At 55.8% G+C, this 24,664-nt stretch overlaps 1 protein-coding gene across 3 annotated transcripts in view; it reads right to left on the reverse strand.

Moving 5' to 3' along the window:
• The window catches only part of CMIP (c-Maf inducing protein), a 230,356-nt gene that overhangs the window by 64,773 nt on the left and 140,919 nt on the right, over positions 1–24,664 (reverse strand). For 2 of the 3 annotated variants that reach the window (XM_078062971.1, XM_036084960.2), the window contains exons 2-3: positions 23,479–23,604; positions 12,109–12,159 (exon numbers count right to left, since the gene is read on the reverse strand). In XM_078062971.1, coding sequence (XP_077919097.1) covers positions 12,109–12,159; positions 23,479–23,604 — 177 coding nt within the window. The remainder of the gene's footprint in view (positions 1–12,108; positions 12,160–23,478; positions 23,605–24,664) is intronic. The other variant, XM_078062972.1, reaches the window with a different exon arrangement.

The following is a 24,664-nucleotide window of genomic DNA, read 5'->3' on the forward strand; positions in this document are numbered from 1 at the left end:
GACACAGAAGGAGGCGCAGGCGGGCTCTGAATTCTGGGTTGGACACACAGGGAAGTTATTTAGTCTGAGAGTCAGTTTTCTTGTCTGGGAAAGGGGGATGTAGTCCCTACCCCTCGGTGACACCGTACGGCCTGACGAGGACAACACAGGGAAGTGGAGGGAAAACAGGTGGCACTCAGTAAATGTCTGTTGCTCTTTGCCCTTTCTTTAAGCTACTGCAGCAGTTCTCAAACTTCGGTGGGCCTCAAAATCACCTGGAGGACATTCAAGATTACGGGACAGAAGATTTGCACTTCTACTAAATTTCCAGGTGAAGCAGGTGCTGCTGGTCCAGGAACCCCCCTTTGAGAACCACTGGTTCAGAACCCCCGTGCCCACTGTGGCCAGGAGGCCTGGGGGGAGATAAGGACCAGCCTAGTTCCATGCAGATGGTGACAAAGCCAACAGACACCAATGGGCTGCTTGGCTAACGCTGACTTGGCCCCTGACTCCCTGGGTGTGCTTTTCAGGGTCCACACGTCCCTGGACACCTGCTCGAGCCAGAGGTCAGATTCCATCCACTCGGCCAGAGGGTCTTAACCCAAGCATCTGCCCGGCCCCCCACCCCACCGCAAGCCAGCCCGGTCTTCTGCCGCCACGGAAGGCCAGCTGTCAGGGGGCATCAGGTGCCTCAGAAGGGCGTCTCTGTCCACTTCAGGGTGTTCCGTGAGCCCATCTGTCCGTTCTAAGAGGGCACCAGGACCCACGGGGAGCAGGGCGTGGGTGATGGCCACCAAGTCTGTGGAGCTTCTGCCCTGTCTCCTGGTCAATTAGCCTCGCTCCAAAACACTTTTCCATCCAGAGCGTTGAGCCGGCTGCCCCGCTGGGTATTTTATGATCATCAGGTGAGGAGAGGCCCTCACTCCTCTGTGGGGACAGGTACTGCTCTTTTCGGAGTCTGTTTGGCCTTGTCTCTGAGCCCACAGAGCCAACAGTCGGGTAGGAGCCTCGGAGCCACACAGAACGGCGGGCCACCTTCCCCTCTGCGGCCAGACCACCCGCCACGGCCCCCGCTGAGAGCCGACCGGCATCCGCCTTCCCGGGGCCAGCTGCCCACCGCCCAACTGCGGAAGGGACCCACTGCAGACTCCTGCAGAACAAAAGGTCTTGCTCGTCAAGATGTTGCCTCACATTTCTGTTCTAAAGGCTCTTCTTTAAAGAGAAAGCAAGAGAGAGAGAGAAAAAAAATCTGCCTTAAAGGGCAGAAAACAAGTTCACCCGCAAACCATTTACGTGAAAAAACTTCCTTGTATGGTTCAGTGACTCATCAGCCCGCATCAAAGCGTGCGTGGGATGACACACCAAAGCTCTGGTCCCCCCTTCCTCGTCTGGCGAAAAAAAAACAACCCACAAATGCACTTCTTTCTTGGCCATTTGGAGAGCCGGCTGTCATGCACCATCTCTGAGGCCCAAGGAGTACCTTCCCACACAAGGAGGTGGGGGGTCCTGATGGCCAAAGCTCAAGGCCAGCCCTCTGGTGGGGGTTGGGGAAGCCCCGCTTGCGGCAGGAGGGTACAGGGGAAGGGCTTGGGGTCCCAGAGATGAGCTGCAAACCCAGCTGGTCCATTTCCTGCTCTGTGGCCTGGGCCAGGTCATTACACCCGCCCCCGCCCCCCCAGGGCTCCAGGTTCTGAACCTATCGACTGGGGACAGCTGGGGGGGGGGGGTTGTCTCGAGGGGTGAGGATTACTTAGCAAGCATCTCTCACTGCCTCTGGCCTGTAGATGGGGGGTGCTCAACACATGCTCCCCCACCCCCATCCCTTCTCGCAGAAACTCCAGTTCCCTGTCTACACAGCAGTGTTTTTTTTGTTTGTTTTTTTGTTTTTTTTTTTTAAAGATTTTATTTATTTATTTGAGAGAGAGAATGAGATAGAGAGAGCATGAGAGGGGGGAGGGTCAGAGGGAGAAGCAGACTCCCTGCTGAGCAGGGAGCCCGATGTGGGACTCGATCCCAGGACTCCAGGATCATGACCTGAGCCGAAGGCAGTCGCTTAACCAACTGAGCCACCCAGGCGCCCTACACAGCAGTGTTTTACTGAAAGATCTGAAGTCCCACACAGTTTGACTCTTGTGTGAACGGAAGAGTATAAAACCATAAAAAGGAATGAAGTAGATCCCTATGGGCTGCCAGAGAGATCACCATGATATGTAATTAAAGGGTCAAGGAGCAAGGAATGAAACAGTGTGGGTAATAAGGTCTGGGTGGTGTTTAAAGAGGAATAGTCACAGGACCTCTGAAAGCCCCCACAAGAGGCTCACAGGTCTGCCTTGGGGATAGTGGGTGTGGGGAGGAGACCACTCCTCTCACACCTTCCTGTGCCCTTGAGAACTGCCATACACACCCACAGCTTTCATTCTCCTTAAATGTCCACAGAGGCCATCTGGTGTGTGTGTGTGGGGGGGCTGACGGCAGAGGGGCACGAGGGAATCTTCTGGGGGGACAGGAATTTGGGTGGTGGTTATTCAGGTGAATACAATAGTCAAAACTCACTACACCCAACAGTCAAAATGTGTGCATTTTGTTACATGTCAGTCATAGCTTGTTGTTTTTTTTTTTTAACTTAAGATGTATGAACAGGTTTACAGGCAGTGGGAATTTTTTAAGTTCTTTTTGTCCTTTTGAGCATCAAAAAAAAGACCTTCATAAATAGTTGTTAAATGTCCTGTGGCTGGAGGACCCTCGCACACTGCCGGCAGGTAGTAAGTCAGTATGACCACTTTGGAAAACTCTGGGGCGGTGTCCATAAAGGGGGGGGCGGCAAAACACATCTGTGCCAACAGAAGGCAGGACAGTGGTCTTCTCTGGTGGGGGGGAGCAGAGGGGCTTGGGGGGCCGAGGAGACGCCTGGGAGGCAGTCGCTCTGTTCCTCAATCTGGGTGATTGTTACTCAGGTCAATTCTGTGAGAATTTGGGAGGATTCATCCAGCAGTACGCTTTTGATCTGTGTCCCTTTCTGCATGTGATCCTTCAATGAAAAGTTTATTCAACAAACAGACTCAAGTGGCCCATGTCTATGCCATAGAGAGCTCTGGTCGGGGACAGTGGAGAGCACTGCAAGGGCCTCACGCTTACTGGGCACTCCCCTGCCTCGCTGGGCTCAGAGACGGGGCTGCTGTGCTCATGTCCCCACCCTCTCCACATCCGTGGTGGTACCACCTGCTGCTGGAAGGACGAGGCTGGGCTTGGAGACCAACCGCCCTGAATCAGACCCTGGCTCTGCCTGGTTCTGGCTGTGCGACCGTGGACAAGCCCTCTACCCTTTTAGCTCCTCCTTCAAGATGGGCCTAATCAAACTTGGGGAAGATTTCAAGAGAGTACACACACACACACGCACACACACACACACACACACACACACACACACACGAAAGCCCCCAGCACAGCTCCTGATGTTAGTAGGTATCTAACGATTGCTTTACCAAAGAAAGCCTACAAGGGCATGAGATCTCCTCCCCAGGGCTACCCAGCCCTCTGCCACTTGCTGGTTTCAATCCCCAAAGCTGTCCTTGGTATTAGTTATAGGGCCCCGATGGCCCACTGAGTCTCTGGAGACTGTGGCCCTCCCGGGGTCTGGCAGCCTGAGCCCTAGCGGCCTCCACTCAGTTCCACAGAACACAGGTGCCAGCTAAGTGGCCTGCAAGGGCCTCTGCTCCAACAAGCTGACCCTCCGCTGAGGCCTCTCCCCCAGTCCTGGGCTGGGATGAGCCCTGCCTCTTGGGGAAAGCCACCCCTTTCACCGTTCTCCACTGAGTCCCTGTGACCCCCTCTTAAGAAGTCACAAGGCCCACTCTGACCAAGAGCCACAAATGCATCTGGATCGAATTCCAGCCTTTCTGACCTGGATGAAGCCAACATGTGCCCGGGCCCATAAGAGGCCTGAGGCCAGCTTCCACCCATCCTTGTCCCGTTTCCCTGTTTTAACTCCTTTCTCAGAGGTGGACGGGTAACACTCATGCCTTTCCCAAGCAGAGGAGAACCAGACCCAGAGAGTCAGCCTGGAAGCTTGACAACTCCCACGAGCAAGCCCCAAAGCAGCACAGAGCAGAGCCAACAGGACTAGATGTGGATCCCAGCAACGCTCGACGGGTGACGGTCTAGGAGGTCATAAAGCAGGGCGGAGGGAAGTTTTTGCTCCCTCTGTCAACTCCGGTCAGCCCGCAGGGGCTCTGCTGGGAAGAGTTCTGCCTCCGGGGAAAGGAGCACAATGACTGATTAGTGATGCCTGTCGCGGGCCCCCTGCGGGCTGATGGCACGCCTTGCCTGTGCGGCCCTTCTGCCGGAGCTGTCTGCTGGGACCCTTCTATACAAAGGGAAACAGCGTCTTTGATCATTAAAGCAGAAGAAGAATAATCAACATTGATCTAACACTTACTCACATGGCAGGTGCCCTTCTAAGTCCTTTACTGCTATTGACCCATTTAATCCTTACAAGAATCTAATGAGCTTGGTCTTACTGTGAGCCCCACCTTATTTAGGAGGAAAAGTAGGCTGAGAGAGGAAAGTAACTAGTCCAGGGTCACACCGCCAGTGAGTGGTGGAGCCGGGATTTGAAGCCAGGCAGTTCGGTCCCGAGCTCTCACCTTTAGGCCCTGCAGAAATTATTCCTTTGGGAGCAAACAGGCAAATGTGGTAAGAGCCGCAAAGAATACCCCTTCTCTTCCAGAACAGTGGCCACTGTTTTGGAAATGTGCCTTAAAAAAGTAGTTCCAGGGCGCCTGGGTGGCTCAGTCGTTAAGCGTCTGCCTTCGGCTCAGGTCCTGATCCCAGGGTCCTGGGATAGAGTCCCACATTGGGCTCCCTGCTCGGCCGGAAGCCTGCTTCTCCCTCTCCCACTCCCCCTGCTTGTGTTCCTGCTCTCACTATCTCTCTCTCTGTCAAATAAATAAATAAAATCTTAAAAAAAAAAAAAAAAAAAGAAGTAGTTCCAAAGAAGTAGAAGCTTAGGTTTGGGGGAAAGGCATGACTGCGTTACCCGTCACTGAGGAAACTGGAAGAGCCTGGATGCCCAACCACAGCGAGTCCTGTGGTAAATGAGGCCACAAGCTCTTCACAGATGTTACGCAGCTGTTAGAGAGCTGATGCACATAGGCCTGGCCACGTCGAGATGTCTCAGCGGCAAGGCTGTGCCGACGCTAGAGGGACGGTCTGTGCTGTGCCTCTGGCCACAGCCACCAAAGCCCCCGCGCAAAGGCCGATGAGGCCGGAAAGGATGTTCGCGAGAGTGAAATCGGACGTCGGATGGGGGCTGGCAGGAGCCCAGTGGCTTTGCCCTTGGTGTGGCTGTGAAGGTGTTTTCAAGATGGCTATAAAAAGGATGGAGAGAGCAAGGGGAAGAAGGACACAGAGGAGGGTGATGGGGGCAGGGAGGGGTGCGCAGGGGTCACTGCCTTCCCTCCAGACAAGGGGGCGTCCTGGCCGGGGCAGGCAAGCCCAGCCAGGAGCCACACCGGAGGGCGGTGGCCCAGTGCAGCGGGGTCGGGAGCCAAGCTGGGTCTGGGCACGCAGAGCCTCGATGTCGGCATCTGAGGACACTGGGTTGTTTGGGGCAGATGTGGAGGCGGGCTGGTCCTGAGCTTGACCTTCTGGGCCCAGGAAAGGTGGCCTGACAGTGGTCCTGGGGCACGTAGGACAAGGTAGGGCAATCAGCCTTTACCCACGAGAAACGGGACTGCCTAGCCAGAGGCTAACTCCCATAACCCTTGCGCTGACGTCTGCGAGACTGAGAGAAAACTGTAAAGCTCTCATGAAATGCCGAGCGAAACAGAGACACCGAGGCCCAGCGTGCGCCAGACACCGGGAGAGAAAGGAGCTGAGGGCCAGCCGGGCGGTGCCAGCCCACGAGTGTGAGGAACTGTCCGGTGTGCGTGCACGTCTGCTGCAGGAACACACACACGTGTGCAGCTGGGAGCCACGTTCCCGGTGGTCGAGATCCACCCCAGGTTCTGGACTCGGAGTTCTGTCCACACTGCAGCTCCGCCCCTGACCCTGAGCAAGGGGTTTAACCTCTCAGCCTCGGTCTCCACATCTGTGAAATGGGAAATAGGGAGACAGGCTCCTCCTCGGGCTTGTGAGGATTCAATGGGTGACAATGGTCACTTGCTGCCTTTGCTGAAGGGGGAGCTGGATGAAGACCTGGGGCACACAGGCTGGGGCGGGTGCAGCTCGGGGAGGTTTGCGGTTGGGTCCAGAGGTGTCTAGGGGCCATAGATGCAGGACTAGACGTGGCTCTTCCCCAGGAGGAAAGGCCCAAGAAGGAAGAGGGAGGTGGGTCTAGGAGGAAGGTCAGAGTTGGGGGTGATGGCGCCCGCTGTAGGGTCCACCCTTCCCCAGGAGCTTCCCTCTGGGGAAGGGGCATCAGCTCCAGGGCCCTTTGTCCCTCTGACCTGGTTGCCTGGGAACCTGGGCACCAGCTGGACCGCCCCCTCTCACCATGTGGAGATGGGGTGAGGCGTCCAGCCCCCCCGAAGCCTCCTATGGGGGCAGGGACCTAGGCTTCCAGCTGCAGTCTTCACCTCTGGGCCTCCAGTTCTCCACCTGCACACGGGGGCCCCTGATGGTGGCTATGGCTCGGTGGAGGCTCCAAGCACAGGATGGGCTCACCCCCACGTCAGACTCAGCCAGGCCTGATGTGGAAGCTCGACTGTGGCACCATCAGGAGCTGGCTGTCCTTGGTAATGCCCTTGGCCCCTCGTCTATGAGATGGGGTGGTGAAGACCGGCAGGACCGTGAGAGGATTAAGGGAGTGCCCGTGCACGAAGTGCCAGGCACAGCAGTGCTCGAAAGCCTTGAGGAACGGCAGCCGCCCGCTGCAGGTAAGGCCCTCCTGAGGACACTTCCCACCCATCCCCGATTCTATTTTTTTTTTTAAGATTTTATTAATTCATTTGAGACACAGAGATACAGAGAGAGAGAGAAAGCATGAGCAGGGAGAGAGGCAGAGGGAGAGGGAGAGGCAGGCTCCTCGCTGAGCCAGGAGCCCAATGCGGGGCTCGATCCCAGGACCCTGGGATCACGACCTGAGCCGAAGGCAGACGCTTAACCATCTGAGCCACCCAGGCACCCCCCACCCATCCCCGATTCTAAAACACGCCTCGCAGGGGCAGTGCAGGGGCTGGGGGGGGGGGGGTGGTGTGCGCTGAGCCACACTGATCAGAGTGCCTGTGAGGCTCTCACAGCGGCTGCCAGCCCCCTTCTAACTGCCTCATGCACAGCAGAGCATCCCACCCCGCCCGGACCCAGTGAGCAAGGTGCTGGATTATCCCCAATAGACAGAGGAGAAAACTGAGGCTCAAATAAACCCACTGCACACCCAATACACTCCTAACATGGTTACCCCTCACATGCAACATTCTCTCTCTCTCACACACTCATTCACTCACACAGGCATGTGCATCCCACATTCCTTTCTACCTTCCTGCTCTGTACAGAAGAGGGACAGAGCCAGGGATGGGGTGACCACGAGGCTGTGGCCACCCCAGGGGCTTGGGGAAGCCTGCTCAAGCAGAGGAGACAGCATGGCCAGGGCGGAATGCCAGACAGGATACCAGCCTGAGCTGGGATTTTCCCAGAGCCCAGGACATGCCTCTGCCCCGCAGCCTTGGGCCAGGAAAACAGGTCAGCTTCTCGTCTCATGCGGAGTCCGCTTCTCTGCCCCCAGCACTTGGGATAACCCAGCTTCCTCTGGGGATAAAACCATCTTGGTTTTCAAGACTTCTGTGCAACGGCCCACCATGGAACCCCTCTCAGGAAGTGAAAGGCCGTTTTCCAGAGCTGGAGACTCCAGAAGTGTGAGCTATGTGAAACACGTGTATCTCGATCCTTGCGGGCTCCCTCATGGGCCTGGTGCGTGCTTCCTCCCAGCCAGGGGCTGTCCACCCCGACAGGCCTGACCCGCACAGTTGTGCACACCCAGGCCTCTTGCCTCACAACTTGGGACACAGAAACAGGCCGGTCTTCTCGCAGCTTTGTAAACACACATCACGCCCTCACATGCCTTGCACACAGGGACAGGGCTGTCCCCTCATGGCCTTGCACACGTCGGCAGGCCTGTCCCTTCCCGGTCTTACACACACAGACAGGCCTGTCTCCACAGGACCTGGCCTCCAAGGTGCATCTCTGACTCAGAAATGAGGCCTCATTAACTCACTACAACTGTTTATGCTTCCACACCCCTAGGAATTGGCCTCAGGGACCAAACCACCCAAACCAAACAGGGCTGGCCTCTCCAGGGAGCCCTCAGGACAGCATGCTCTGCTCCCGAGGACCCTAGGAGGGCTAGTGCTACTGTCCCACCACCCAGAGTAGCCCCGTCCACCCTCCTTCCTGGGCCTGGAGAAGCTGGTTGTCCTCCTGTGAGAAGGTCTCCCTGAGCAGTGCTGGTCAAAGGCAGGAGGCCGAGTGGAAGAGGGGAGCAGGCGGAGGGGCGGGGGGAGCAGGGAAGGCGAACCCGGGAGCTGGGACCCTTCTGGGTAGCCTTGGGAGCATGGGCCAGTGACTCAGATGTCCTCACATGCAAGCGTCAGTAACAACGGACTATTCAGGGAGACCAAACGATGCTCAAAATACAGGGTCTGGGCCAAAAAAACTCACCAAGCAGACTGTGACAGTGCGAGAAGGCAGAAGCCCGGCGCTGAGGTCACTGAACAACAGGATTACCAGGATGGAGGTAAGAAGATCACACAGGTATCCTATTTACGCTCTGTCTTGTCCCACAACACCACCTGGGGCAGACTGAGCATTTCTCAGCCTTTTTCTAATTATCCTTGCCCCCCACCCCCACCCCAGGAGCCTTTTTAGGCATTTTCCTCCTATTTCCCTTCCTCCCTTTGAAATTAAATACTAAAAAATTAGATTTTGTTGAATGGGGTTGAACTTTGCAGGGCCACGTACTATTGTAATAACTTAAGGTTTTTTAAGCCCCAAAGAACCAATCTGGCTCCCCTTGGGAGCAATTCTCTGTTGAGAAAGCCCTAGAGACACCAGTACAACTCAGTAAAAACTAAACCAATGGGAGTGTAGTATTTAAGAGGCAACATTCCTTACAAATAGAAGAATGGTTTCTCCATGTGCGCTGCAGCAATGATATGCACACACACGTTGATGTACGGGAAAAGGACAAAAACAACACGTAGAAAATTTTGATCAAGCTGAGGTTGCAGGATTTCTAAAGTCCTTATTTTTGATTTTCTAAAAAGATACTGAGAAGAGGAAAAGGAAAAAGCCAAGAAGGTTGGTTATAAATATGGCAAAAAGAGAGGCTCCATCAGGAGAGGCAGAAGGTCACATCCTAAGTGGGCTGAAGCGTCCAAAGCTCAGAATCAGGCATAGGTGGATCAAGCAGGAGGCAGGGCAGCCCCACAGATCTGTACTAGGATCTGCTGTGCGGCTATGGGTAAGTCATTGGACCTTTCGGAGCCCTGGTTCCCTCATTTGCTGAATGACAAAGCACAGAAAAGTACACAGCCGTGCGTGGTACATTGTAACTGCATCTGAATTAATGAACACTTCCCTAGAGTCTACCCAGACCCTAAGAGAACCAGAATTCGAATCCAGGTCTCTCAGCTGATTTTGCTAGCCCGAAGGGCCTCCAAAACACCTTAAATTTCTTCGCCATTTTAAAAAGGAAGGAGGACATGGCTCTTCCAATCTCATCAAAACTGAAACCAAGGTGCTGACACTAAGATACACTGCCACCTGGTGGCAGCATACCTAAATTATTGGGGGGGCAATTGTCAAAGGAGGAAAACTGCCAGTGTCTTACAGCCGCCTAAGACACAAGTGAAAGCTTATACAGTGATAACAAAGGTCACCATCTGCCACTTGGCAAAAGGGCCACACACTGCCAGGCATTTGCCAGTTCCTTGAAACTGTGACTTGGGTTTCCTGGATGCTTTTGTTTGTTTTTATTTTTTTAGGCGGGGTGGCTTTTGTTTTTTTAAATTTAACAACCATAAAGAAACCAAATGCCACCAAAATTGAGTGCAGACATTCAGGGCTTCCTGAACACTGCTGGAAGCCCAGGGATCCCCAATTCCGTACCTGTTCAGTCAATCGTCTGAAAATTAAACTTGACGTTTAAATTTGTACGTTTCAAGATTGTCACTTTCAAATTATCTTTCTAGCCAGTCAGTCTCCGAAATTCAGCTCTCCGTGCCCACCATCTTAGTCATCCCTCCTAGCTGCACACTATTCACGAATTCCCCAAGCACTGCCTCTTAGGTGTTCCCATAGGCCGCAGACAACAGTTGAAGAACATGCAGCCAAATGCAGGGCTCTGAGGAGTACCACTGAAGACAGCCAATCTCTCCCTTGGCATGGGTCTTGGCCACCTCGGCAATGCGGCATTTTCCCCACCTGTCAAGTGGACAGTACGTCTCCAAGTCCTTCCTGCCCCTTCCTGAGCTAAGACAAAGCAAGGCAATCACCTACTGAGCTTTCCACTCACTTGGAAAACACATACGGACAACAGAAGGGGGAGGAGGCCAAGCAGCCGAGGTCTGCGGCAGTGAAATGGCCCCTTCCTTCAGTAGCTCCCCAACCACACCATCCCTATTATCTTCCCTGCCCCTCGACTGCTCTGGCATTTGACTCCCAGACGGGCCCCCAGCAGGTCTTGACATAAGCCCTGCCTGTCTTGGGATACACGGGGCCGCAGAGAGCCAGGCCTCAGGGACGAGGGATAATCTTGCTGGGGAAACTGAGCTCTCAGCAGCTCTTGCTGACTCCGTGGGCAGGAATGTGCCACCTTGCCTTCCTCACTGTCACCCGCTGCCTGCTGCCTACATTCAGAAACCTGTGGGCATGAGAGAGACCCAGGTTTGACCCCTCGCTCCAGCCCTGACTAGCTACGGGAGCCGGGCTCCAGCCGAGCCTCACCTTCCCCAGGCATAAAACGGGAGCAGTGATAGTCATCAGCCTTACAAGGGCTGTGGCGGGCGTGAAATGGCCACGATGAGCCCAGCTTCATGGGCCTGGCACACAGTAGGTGCTCAATAAATTCGAATCCTTTCCCTCTGCAGCCCCAACTTGGAGACTTCTTGTTGAGCTTCTGAGATTGCCACATGGGCACCAAGCAGGAGGACCTGCAGCTGTCGGGGGAGTGGGGAGGAGTGGCCCTCTTTGGGGCCAGGAATGTCATTTTCCGGGGTTGTATTTCCGTCCTTGGGCCGGCTGTGACAAGAGTCCCTCCGAGGCACGGGAGGAATTCCGAGTGTTCCCTTGGTCAGCCCAGCGTGGCACGCGGCCTCATGCCCTGCACAGGGCCTGCCGCTCATCCTCCGCAGCTCTCCAGCTTACTGTAACGACTGACAGCTCAGGACACGCACGCTCATTCCAGCCATACCCTGCTGGCTCGGTGAGGCCACACGACTGTCACGGCTTGTTCTAAACTAAAAGATGAGAAAGGGGGCGGGACGGGGAGGCGGGGCATAAGGAGAAGCTGAGGGCACATTCCACACCCTGGAGCAGAACGTGGATTTCCCGGGGGGCTGGGAGGATCCTTTGCAGCAGATCTGGCCCCTGGGTCTTGAAAGTGACCAGCAGAGGACTCATTTCCTTATGTGCTAAAAGGCTCTGGACCATCCTACGCAGAGGGTGAACAGGAAAATTAGGCCAAAGAACCAGGTAGCTAAAAGGAAGTGAAGACTGCGGAAGAATGGTTGGGTGTCTGAATCTCTGGCAGATTTATGTTTGGAGCAACCTTCAGAAGTTACCTTCAACGCAGCATCTTGAGACCCTGAGCCCTGCCTCACCCGGCCCCTCAGGAGAGCCCCTGTTCTGAAAGCAAGGGCTTCTATGATCCTTTTGGGAGCAGACACAATGCTAGAAAGCCCATGAGCAAAGTCAGTGGCCAACGGGGCAGGAATGCCACTGCAGGGAGAAAGGCATCGAACATCAGAGGGAGCAGGGGGAGAGGCTTTTACACAATGGGGCGAGGCTCCTCGGCTGAGCCGTCTGGAAGGCAAGAGACGTCCGCCCTCACACCGCTGGGTAACGGACTAGCTGTGAGCCTGCAGGAGGCGGCCTGAGACAGAGCCGCCCTCAACGGGCCACTGAGTCAGGACTTACCTTCCACTGCAGAGAATGGAACCACTGGTCTCGAAGGTAGCTGTTGGCGGCCTGCAACGACAAGAAGAGGACAGCGAGGTCCCGTCACCGGCCTGCAGCACTTCAGGGCACAAACACGCGGGGCCCAGCCTGCTCTGCCCAGCAGGGTCTGCTCTGCGGCCCTCACACAGGGATTCACCCAGTGGAACCTCCTGGGTACGAAACCAAAACAGAGGCAGCTACCAGCAGGATTTTCCTGAAATAAGACATCACTGCCACTGTGTGCTTATTTTGCTGGGTATGAGTGACTCCAGACACTGGTGGCTGGAAGCGTTCACTGTACACATATCTTGACTTATTTAGGATCACGGGAGGGACCGGGATGAATGGGAAGAGGGAGGTATGGTGGTGGGATGCTGGGAGTGGGAGCGCTTCGGGCGCCTCCTTTCCACCAGGCGCTGCTCCAGGTGCCTGGCATTTGTTAGCCACACATTCTGCTGTCAGCCCTCACAACAGCCCTGTGAGCTCACTAGCACTGTGCCCATTTCACAGGGGGACAAACTGAGACTCCAAGATCTCACATCAACTAAGTACACTCAAACGCAGGCAGGCTGGCTTCAAAGCCGGTGGCTTTAGCCTCTTGCCAACTGCAGAAGGTCAGGGAAGAAGGCGCCTAGCCTTGAACTCAGGCCGACCCGAGTTAAAAATCACCACATAGGGGGCAAAACCTTCCCAGATCCACGCCACCCTCGTTCACAGACTTTGGCAACTTGGCCTGGCTTCTCTCATCTGTAAGATGGGGCCACGAACCCTGACCTTGCAGGAATGTCATGAGGACTGGGAATGATTCCTGGGGAGCACAGAGAACCGGGCCTGGCACAGAGCAGGTGGTCACCCACAAATGCGGTCACTGCTGTCATCACCAAAACCATCATTAGTTCCTCTCAAATAAAACGTGGCCCGAGGAAGGCCCAGCCAACTCTCATGAAGGCCCATGCGTCAGCGCTAGGGCCCACGCGTGGACTGGCTTGGTGGGTCCTCGCAAGTCTACCCTGGGAAGTTGGTACCCTCAGCACTGTCACCCCTAGGGTACAAATGAGGAAACTGAGGCTTAGGGGAGGTTAGGAGCTTTCCCACAGGCTCACAGGCAGCAGGTGCGGGGCCAAGACTTGAACCCGGGCAGTCCGACTCATGCTGTAAACCATAGTTATGGCATTCCAAGTTTTCCACTGACCAACCCCAAGGGCAGAAATGCAGTGTCTGTTCTCGCCTGACCCCACAGCCCTCTGCTCCAAGTTGACCCCGACCTTGATGGTCCAGGGACTCTCACAAAGGCCGGAGCCTCTTTCCAAGCATCAAAGTCCAACTTCTGTTCCCCACCCACACGGACACACACATGCACGCACAAGTGGTCCAACTTCAGGGTCCCCCTCTGTCCAGGGGATCCAGGTTCCCCACCCAAATTGTTGATGAAGCTCAGCTGCTCTCCCAGGGCAGAGTCTGGGGCAATCTCTGGGCTTGAACAAATGAACCAGCTCAGTGGCCAGTACGGCGGGGTAGCGGGCTCCTGTGGGCAAGCTCAGAGACTCGTTCCAAATCTCAGACTGAGACCAGCCCACCGACACAAGGCAAGTTTGCACCTCTGCCCCGAGTAGGGAGCAGGCCCGGGGACAGCGTCTGTGTGATCCCGGGACCTCTGCAATGGCTGAGTCTCCAACAGACCTGGGTTCAAGTACCCCGAAGACACAGAGCCTGCGCCACCTGACTGGGGAGGTGGGAGGCCAAAGGGGAGTCTGCCACAGGACCAGCAGCACCCCAGAGAGTCTGTGGCTGAGTCACCTCCTCTCAGTGCTGACCTAGCTCTGTGGTCTTGTGACAATTCCTGTTCATTAGGATGATAAAATATACTCCATGCTGAGGGACAGCGATGCAAAGATCCCCAACAATGAGATAATCCCTGTAAAGTGCTTACTTCGCTCCGTGCCTGGCACGTGCAGACACTCTACAAACTGTGGGGCTCAGGATCCGTGCAGCCACGGCCAGTGGGGTGGTGATAAATGTGGAACAACAGGTTTTCCAGAATAAGAAAGCCTGACCACAGCACGAGCCACCCTTGGGGCTATAAACGATCCCGCCTTGGCCGATCCCGGGCCACCTGGACCAGAGTTGGAAGAGGTGAGTAGGATGGGCTCTCAGGAGCTGGAACTGGCCAGTATGAGCCGGCCCCAGCACACGCCCAGTCTGTGCTCTCTCACACACCAAGTGCGCCAGAGAGAGGGGCAGGTGTGGGAGGCCAGATACGGGACGCCCGAAGATGGCCCACACGCTGATCCTGGTGAACACGTTACCGTAGGCGGCAAAGGGGCTTCGCAGATGTGAGTCAGTTAAGGACCTTGAGATGCGGAGGTTATTCCCGATTATGTGGGTGAGCCGCTGTCATCAGAAGGGTCCTGAGGAGGTTGGAGAGTCGGACAGATAGCAGAGGCTGGAGGGATTTGGCCACAAGCCAAGGGGCACCAGCAGTCTCTGAAGCTGGAGGATGCAAGGAAACCCATTTTCCTAAGAGCTTCCAGAAGAACTAGCCTGCTGACACCTTGATTCTAGCCCAGTGGGACCCGTGCTGGACTTCTGGCCTCTAGAACCGTGAACAAATAATAAATTTGTGTTGTTCCAACGGCTACACCTGTGGTAATTTGTCACAGCGGCCGTGGGAAACGAGTATGGGAGGTATGGCCACACGGGCTTGGGGCTGATTGGGCTCTTCTACTGGTTCTGAGGGAGCACCGTGGGCCCGGGCAGTGCCCATCACGGGCTGGACTGAATGGCCAAGTGAGGACAAAAAGGAAGACAGAGAAGACAGGAGGAAGGAGAGGGGGAGAAGTGCATCCGTCCCTCTTCTGTGCCCACTGGCCCCAGCACAGTGCCCGCACACACGTGTCCCTGTGTGACTACCACCGTATCCCCAGGACCTGGGGCACCGGGTGGCCGAGCGAGACTTGCTGAATGAATGAACGAACAAATGAATGAGTGGACGGTGAGCTCCCTGAGGGCAGAATCTTATTCCCAAATCACCGGCACTGAGTAGCAGTGCTGGTGCGGTCAGGGCTGGTTGCACAAGAACGAACGAACACGAACAGCGGAGCCCTGGTCGTGAGCAGTCGACGGCGACCCCCTTCCTTTGCCTCGGCAGCCTGTCCAACACAGACCTGTCTCCCTCATAACCTGGCGCAGCCCATCCCCATTCTGGGGACCTCCCCGACGTGCGAGCCCCTGGTAGGGATCTTTAAGGGGGTCCCCGGCCTGTCTGGGTTGAGTGTGAGCAGGTGATCTAGGCTGCAGCTAAGTAACGTCAGGACGACGGAGGGAAGAATTCATTATGAGGCAGAGCAGTGTCACCCTGCAAAGGTGAATGCTTGGCTGGGACATGGTCCCATCACCTGCCTCGGCTCTAGTCCGTTTTCCAAGCCTGTTCTCCAGGCTCCCGTCAATCCTTCTAGCATATTCCTTTGCTGCTGGCGACTGCCCGAGTCCATTTTGGCTGCTTACATCTGGGAGTCCTGACTGATCTGCATGGCACCACTGGACCCTTCCTCCTGCTCACAAATGGATGCTCCAAAGCACTCTCTGTGCCGTTGCTCCTCCTGAAGGAGCCAGCCAGCTCCCAGGGCTGCGGCTTCTCCTGGTTACATCTCGAGTCCTCCTGGGATCCCCCGCAGGCAGTCTGGCTCTGCCCAGACCTCAGTGGGCGGCAGCCTGCTGCTGAGCGGGCATGGCCACACAGATTTCCTCTCCTGCCCTGGCGCCTGGGACCTTGTCCCCAGGTCTCAGTTGGGTCCCCTGTGTCCTGCCTTTCACAGCGGCCTCGTGGTCTAGAAGGGGAGGAGGGTGTCTGCAGGGACACAACCCCATCTCACCTGCCCTGGTCACCTCGGCTCACAGCCTAACCTTCCAGGAAGAACACCCTGCACGTTCCAAGTCCCTCACGGGGAAGAGCGCGAGCCCCCTGGCTTGTGCGACCCAGCTGCCCGGCCACATCCATCCTCCTGTGGGTGTTTCAACCGGAGGTCGGCGTCACGTTCCGGGAAGAAGGCAGGTTTGGGTCCAGCGGAGCAGCTGACAGATCCCAGCTAAGAGCTGTGTGACTCTGGACCTCCCCGTCCATACCACGCGCCCGGGAACCTGCCTCTCCGCGGCGCGGGCCCGAACTGAGATCCCTCGGTGCAGTCACACCGGCTGACGTGACCTTCCAGTCATGGAGCACAGTGCTTTGCATGCATCCCTCTGAGGTGAGGAACTGAGGCTCAGAGCAGGTGGGAGGGCCCCCTCCCCCGCCCCGGGAGCTGACCCAGCCTTGCCCCTGAGCACACCGTCACCCTCACTGCCCGGGCTCCTCGTCTGGCACACACGCCCCTTCTTCTGTGAGCTTTGAAACCCCTCGCCTCCCGCAGCACCTCAGCTGGGACCACCCTCCCTCCTCTGCTTCCCTGCACTCCTTCCTGCCATTCTCAGAGCCCCATCCTGCCCCGGCGGTTTATCGGTCGCACCCACAGGACTGGGAAAGGAGGCCGAGTCCGGTCCGGGGAACTGCCCCCTCTTGGGTGAGGCTGGTGTCACAAAGTCCACCCAGTAAACTCCTCACACCAAGGCGAAGAGCGGAGGTGCCGTCCAGGTGTCCAGGCAGAGACAGCGACCGTGTCCCACCGCACCTGCCGGGCCCACTACGCCCCAGCACAACTGGGAGGGGGAATGGCCACCTTCCTTCCACCTGCAGGAAGACTGGCGGCGGCAGCCGTTCTAACAAACGAGGCTCTGTGAATCGAAGGCTCAAAGGGATTTCAAGGATCACCTGGTCCAGGAGTTCTCAGTTTTTTGGGGATTTATGGGAACCCGAAACCCTTTGAGAGACTGAAACAAGCTAAAGATTCACATCCGAGTAAGGTGCCCATTTGTACACACACACACACACACACACACACAGGCAGTTTCGGAACACACCACGGACCACGGGTTAAGGAGCCAATTCTAGCCCAACCTATCCCTCCCTGCCATGGTGAGCAAACCAAGGCCCAGAGTTGCTGGGTGTCATCAGCGTCCTCCCCCAACGTTTCCAGCTCTCCTCCCAGCACGTGGTAGGACTGGTAGCCACGGGCTGGCTCTGGCCAACAAAGCACGAGCCGACGTGACCTGCGTTGCTTCTGGTGGAAGCCCTTGGGAGGCGGTGCACTACTTAGCAGGGGCCCTGGCCTTTGCCGTGGTAACCAGCAACATTCCAGATGGTGCCGGCTCCATGCGCAGTGCTCCCAGCTGACCCACGGTGGACTCGCAGCCTGAGTGAGAAATAATCCATTGTTGTTTTGAGCCACTTAGAAGTTGGGGCTGCTTGTCGCTGTAGCACAATCCAGCATGACCTGGCTGGCTTTGCTCTTCATCTGGCTTTTACACAAAACATACATCCCACCGGGGGCACTCTGCCTTCACTCCCCCCAGTACTGCCCGCTGAACGACTCATTAACTCTTCAGGGCTCACCTGAAATGCTTTCCCCTCACCATCCCCAGCCAAGTCAGGTGATGACGCCTCATCTAACAGAACCACAGTCTTGCAATTGCTCATCTCACTGTTGTTCTTTCTCTCCAGGCTGTGAGCTCTGTGAGGTCGGGGACCATGTGTGACTATTCACCACTGTGTCCACAAAACCCCGAGAGATGTTTGTTAAGTGAAAGGTTGGCTGACTTGTCAAATGAATGATCGGATGGATACATGGATGGATGGATGATGTGTGGGTGGAAGGACTGAAGGATGGATGGATGATAGATGGGTAGATGGATGGACAGATGGGTGGACAGACAGATATATAAATGGATTGGGTGGGTGGATAGCTAGATGGATGGATGAAGCATCACCCATTCTGCTCACTGAAGAAAATTTCATGCGCAGTAAAACGTCAAGGGAACTGTTCAGCCTTGATACCCTCTCTTCCCGAAGGCGTATTTGATTAAGACCAAGAAATAATCATGGCGGTCTTTTCCTGAACACCTACCGTGACCAGGCACAGTGCTAAGTTTCTTACACGTAATAACACTGATCCTCACATAGTCCAAGGAGGCAGGTCTTATGACTCTAGTTCACAGATAAATCATCGGCCCAGAGAGGTTATTCCTGCTTGCCCAACGCTACACAGATAGAGCACGGTGGAGCTGGGCGGGGACTCGGGTCTGTCTGACCACACAGGCTGTCCACCCTGAACATGAGAGCCACGTGCCTGGGCTCCACCAGGCTTCCAGGAACTGGGCTGGGAAATCTGAAGGCATTATGCCAGTGAAAGGGGAGGAGGAAGGACTTGGCTCCAGTTCCCATCTCCAGGAGGCCCCAACCCACAAACAAGAGGGTGGACCAGGACTTTCCTCCGGAAGAGGGGAGGCGCATCTCTCACTGATGGAGCCAGAGAGGGTGGGCTATGAACTACTCCTTCCTTTGGTCTGTTTAGTTTCGAAGAAGGACGGAGGCTGCTGGGGGATGTCCAGGATCTCGGCGCAGGCATCTTTAAGTGCCTTCCAATGAAAGGGAGAGTGGCCTGGGCTGCTTCTGGCCCGGGGGACACGGCGAGTTTCTGCACAGAGATTCCATACTGCTGTGCGGGCAGCCAAGCCAGGACGACGTAGCCCCACGGGACACGGGACATAGCTCAGAGTCTTGAGGGTCACTCGATTCAAGCATGGGAAAGAGCCCCTGGAAATGGGCAGGCCTGCCCAGGCCAGCGCCAACTTCTCCTAGCGATAAATCTTTCGAATACTGGAAGGGCCCCGTTCCAGGCAAATTCTGCCTAATTTCCTCTTCGAAAGTTGCCAAGTTCTCTCTCATTGTTGTATTGTCTCGAGAGGTGAGAAAAACAGCCAAGGGTGCACTGTGGGTGACTGTTCCCAAGTTCTCCTTCCTGGCCCAACTTCTTAGGGAAAAAACAGCACGTGCTTTTCAGACCGGAAAGCTCTTTCTCGCCGGCTTCCAGTAAGAAGGGAACCCACCCTGTCCCTGCCCCTGCCGCCTGGCCTCTGGAGATCCTCTCGGGAGAAGAGCCAGTCTCGGAGACCATCAGGAAAGGAGAGTCTCCTTGTTCTGGTTCCGCCCGAAACAGAGCAGGGGGCCCTGTCTACTTCCCATGGATGGGCGGACACCCAACCGCGAGGCCGAGATCCCCAGATGATCAGCACCACGGGGCTCTTGAATGCTGGCCACCCCACCCCACGGGCCGGCAAGGAGCCCCCCAGGATGCTTTCATCGGGCCGTTTATGTTCTTATGTAGTTACCTCCTCACAATGAAACACCAGCACAAAGGGCGTTAAGGGGGTAAAGAAGATAAATAGGTCCTTTCTGCACCCGGGGATTCTAATAACATGGCATTAGGGAGCTCATGCTGAAAAACACAAAGCATCCAGAAACACACCAATTGGACCAGGCTGGGAGGCTGGCGACTTTGTCTGGCGACTCGACCTGCTGGCAGAGTGCTCGGTGTCTCTGGGCTGGGAGAAGGCACGTTGGCCTAAGAGCGGCTCTTAACCTTCCCTGAACTCGGATAGGTCAGCTCCCAGGGGTCTGAGTGAGGCACCGATTCAAATTCTAACAAAGCAGCTTTGTAAGGAGGCCCCTGGGAGAGGGATGGAGGTTGGAGCGGGAGGAACAAGAGGGAGGAGGAGGCACAGAGGGAGTTAAGTTGAGAGGCACAGAGAGAAGGGCTTGGGGTGGAGAGAGGCCTGGAGAAAGACATCAGAGAAAAAGAAACTGCAAGAGAAGCAGAGAGCGAAACACAGCAAGAGATAGAGAGAGGGAGAGAGAGAGAGAGAATGAGAGAGACAGAGAGGGACAGAAAGAGAAGGAGAGGGAAAGGGGGATAGGGGGAGAGGTAAGGAGGAAGAGAGAGTGGGCGAGAGAGAGAGGGAGGGAGAGAGAGAAAGAGAGAGGGAGAGGGGAGGAAACAGATTCACTTGGATACGGAGAAGCTGACAGAGACCCCCAGAGCGAGAGACCGGCAGGTGAGGGTGGGGACTCCTGCAGCCCCGACACCACTCCTAGGTAGAGAACAGCCGCGCATGTGCGGCGGGACACGACCCTCTTCAGCGATGCTGGAAGACTCCAGACCCTCCGGCGCTGGGAGGCTACCTCCTCCGGCAGGGAAGCAGTGCGTGGAGCATGGGGTCAGAATGAAAAGTGCTAGGGTCCAGCCCCATCCAGCAGAACTTTCTGTGATGATGGAGGTGTTCTTCATCTGGGCTGCCCAATAAGCAACCACTAGGTCCAGGCGGCTACCGAGCACTGGAAATGTGGCCAGTGGCCCTCGGATCTGCATTCCTCGTTTGACGTAATATGTTACAATGCCGGCACCCTGCGTGGCCCGTGGCTGCTGTCGGGACAGCACGACTCAAGGCATCTTCATCCTGTGCCGACCAGGAGCACCCAGACAGAGCTCGTCCCGTCGGCCTTGTCCCCCGGGCACACCTGGGCGCTTCTCGGTCCTTCCTCCACCCACAGCAGGTAGGACTGCTCTGTCATGCCACCCCTCGGGGGCCTGCCACCTGAACCAGGACAAACCCAGAGCAAAGCATCCCGCCGACTGTCACAAGGGCATGTGAGGCGCGCGTGCCTGGCCCCTCAGGGCACCAGCCTGGGGCTCCAGGTGCCCCCTAGCCGCCTCACCGTCACAGGGGCCTCCCAGCCCAAAGCCCACCCCCAGGATAACTCAGAAGCCATTTACAGCACGAGATGGCCACACGCCACCCATGAATCACAGGAGGGGGGAGGAGGGTGATGATGAGAAGGAAGCAAGGTGGAAGGAAGTGGATGGAAGTGGCAGAAGGAGAGACTGAGGCGGGAGGGGGGTGCTGCACCCACCTGGGTTCCCCGAGTAATGGGGTAGAGGGCTGCGTCTGCTTCCCCGTCCTAGCTCTGAGTCCTGCTCTCCTGCTCCAGCCTCTGTCCACGGAGCCGGAGCTGGGGGGGGGGCAGTGAGGGAGCGAGCGAGGGGGATGCTGGAGCAGGCCCGCCTGGCGGCTCGGCAGGGGGAGCTCTGACGTGAGGCCACTGCCGGATGCAGCCCCAGCCAGGCGAGTCATCACAGCCGGCCTGCAGCCACGGCCTGGGTTAAAGGGACATTCCACTGCCGGGCAACCCCCATCTCTCCAAGCCTCCCTGATGTTCGGCCCTCCTGGGGGGTATACACTGCCCCCTCCAACCCCAGAAGCAATGAGGCCCTCCTGCTGGCGAAGCACCAACCACAACACACCCAAGAAGATGGGGGCTCAGGGCCCTCCATCCTCCAGCGGGACAATTTCAAGGTTCCCCTCCCCACCCCTGCCTCCCTCTGACACTCCCATATTCAGCCTTCTCTGCCCTGCAACTAGATGGATCCCTCCATTGTTCCCTTCACCACTTAAGAGCTTTCAATGGCTCCCTACTGCCCTGAGGACATAGCCTTGGCTTCTTCACTCAGCCAACAAGACCAGTAAGATCTGGCTACGACCCAACAGCTCTGGACACATCCAGGGAGCCCTGAACGTACCTCCCCCTCTCCCATATTCATGCTTTGCACCCGCATTCCCTCTGCCCTGAATACGTGCCCCGCATCCTGGCACACTCCTACTCACCCCTCTTCACCCAGCTGTAACGTCACCATCCCCGGGGAGCCTTCTCTGGAACCCCGAGACCGAGTGAGTCACTCCCTGCTCTGGGCTCCCCGTCCTCCGGGACGTGCCTCTATTTTAGCTGTTGTCTCTGCAGCCATGTGTTTATAGCTCTGCTCCCCGGAGGGCCCTGGACTTCTTCAAGGACGGGGCCGAGGGGCTCACTTGCCTCCCCACCCCCCAGCACAGGGCACAGACCAGCTCAGCTTCTTCACAGAACCCTATCATTGCCCCCCTGAATCTTCCTCTGCTGCTCAGGCCCCAGCCCACGTGGGCCGGGAGGACAGACAGGAGAACTCTGCTGGCTGGAAGTGAGGAGGGAAGAGAGGAGAGAAAAAGAAAGAAAGAAAGATGGCCGGGTGTGGAGGGTGCCAGAGTCAGGAAGAAAACACACAGGCAGGCATGGTTTCGGTGTCCTCCAAAAGATGACAGTAAAGAACAGGATTTTTCTAAAGAATTAGCTGTTACAGTCAGCTCGTTGAGGCCCGCATTCCTCAGAGGCTGAACTGTGTGCCTCTTGGCTGGAACGCTGTTACACAATCTAGTGGCCACTTTGGAAACATGTTTTAGGGAAGCATCTCTTTGGGCTCAGGGCAGTTTCCCTGGAGTGACAGAAAGAAACTGTTCCTAAAAGAAAGGCCTGTTCTCCCAACAAAGAGAGTGCATTCTCTCTAATGAGGAGTCTCTGACTTGGGGTCCCTGCTGGAAATTGGGATGGCTCTGCCTGAAATGATAAGGAACATGTCGTGTATATGTACTACAGCAATTTTTTCTGTCACAATTCTTTTATTGGTGGACCCACGTCTCCCCGACCATAAGGTCTTGGTAGGGCTATCAGAGCACACAGCTGCCTATGGTCAAGGGTGGGTATGTAACCTAGGGTAGGGCATTCCCTGGGATGCATGGGACTACAGCAGAGCCAATCAGAATTTTTTATGAGATTTTATAGAAAGATACAAAAGGAAAATAGGCTCTCACATTTTTAAAAGGACAGAAGTCTATCTTTCCCATGCACGGAGAGACCCTCCCCGACAATGAAGCCAACACACAGAAGCAGAACCAGGAGATGGAGAGAGAGAGAGAGAGGCACTGACTATTAGCATCATTGGACTCCTGGATCAAACTATGCCTGAAGGCCTCTCTTAGACTTCCATTTACCTTAATATAGTTACAGCTTCAAATTCTTTTTGCTTCAGAGTTTGAATGTTTGCATCATTTCCAACCAACAGCCCTGATCGATACACACAAAATGCACCCCTTCCCAAGGAGACAGCTCATATTTCTAACAGAGTCTCAGGACTTAGACCAACAAGAAGAACCTCCTCCTCACTTGAAGTACAGCAAAATGTGGCACCCATTGCTTACTTGCTTTTCTATAGCCTTTTAAGGCCTAACAACATGGCTTTGAGCCTCAGTTTCCTCATCTGTAAAATGGAGACCAGAAGACCTATTTCTCATGTTTGTTAAGAGAAAAAAAAAGCATAAGATATAAAACTCCTGAGCTGGAGCAGGCATGCAGTAGGAGCTCAGTCTGTGCACATTCCCTCTTCCTTTCCCCCAGAGGGTCCCAGTTTATACCTTTCTTATGTTGGAGAAAAAAGCACCCTAGGCTAAACAACCTTTCCTCCTGGTGGTTGGCTGTCTTCCTCTGAGGGAAAAGAGGAGGTGAGGGCATAGGGGGCAGGGCAGAAGAAACTGCTTGTTCATGTTTGTTTCTCCTACCTGCAGTAAGACCGTTCCCCCAGGAATTGTGAGCTGTAAACAGTACTTCGGGGCGTTCTCCCAGGACAGCAGCTGAACGTCCTCAATAGCGCTGTAGGAGACTGAGTTTTCCATGTACCCAGTTGGCTGCAGCAAAAAAAAAAAAAAAAAAAAAAAAAAAAGGAAAAGAAAAAGAAAAAGAAAAAAGAGAAGAAAAAGAAAAGACACACATTGGTTACAATATCCATGCCTCAGAAGAAGGTTCCGGAAAACATCCCCACCCTGGCAACAAGCAGACTGGTACAGACGCTGGGCAACTCTGGGAACCAAAGGAATTCCATCTTTCCTGGCCGGCAGCCTCCCAGCTGGCGGAAACAGGTCATGGTGGAAACTTGCCCACATGTTTAGGGGTGCAGAGTCGGGACTGGACTGGGGGCACCTTGAGGGCAAAGCCTGTGCAGTGTTCCTCTGGGCATCTGTGGGGCCCAGCACAGGGCAGAGTCTGGATCTCCCCAGCCCTCACTGTGGCCAAGCCACCACCTTCTCCTGCCCAGAAAGCAGTCATAGACCCCCACCGGTTTCCCTGTCTTATCTCCCTCCACAGATGTGTGCTCCCCACCCAGCACCCAGGGCCACGTTCCACGTCGGCACACTCGATCCCCTTATTCCCTGCTCAGTGTCCTTCCACGGCTCCCAGTGGCCCAAGCACGAAACCCACACTCCCGTCCACCCTCGCCAGGCCCAACGGGTCAGGACCTGCTCCTTCCTCTAGCCCCACCTGCTTTCTTTTTATCATCTGCACTCCCCACAGCCTACCCTCCGATGGCGTCGCGAACTCAGCCTGCCCCTTGTCCCAGAAAGGTTGTGGCCTGATCCCTGGCCTCTCTTCCACTGTCCAGGCCTCAGGTGCACAGGGACTTCGGGGGGCCCTGCTACCCTCCAGACCCTATAACCCACCTGGTCACATCCCTCCCTGGACCCTCGGTGCTCCCCACACCCTATTTAATTATTGTGGACTGATACTGTGTGTCACCTGCTGATGTCTGCCTCCTGGCCAGGCTGCAGCTCGGGGAGGTCAGGCCCATGTCTGTCCTGGTCCCTGCCCTCTCTCCCCAGTGCCTGGCACGTGGCAAGGGCTCAACAATTTGTGCGGAAAGAAAGAACAGTAACAGCTACCATTGGTCAATGCTGAGGTGAGGGTGGGGAG

The sequence above is a fragment of the Halichoerus grypus genome, chromosome 15, assembly GCF_964656455.1.
Source record: "Halichoerus grypus chromosome 15, mHalGry1.hap1.1, whole genome shotgun sequence".
NCBI classification, from domain to species: domain Eukaryota; kingdom Metazoa; phylum Chordata; class Mammalia; order Carnivora; family Phocidae; genus Halichoerus; species Halichoerus grypus.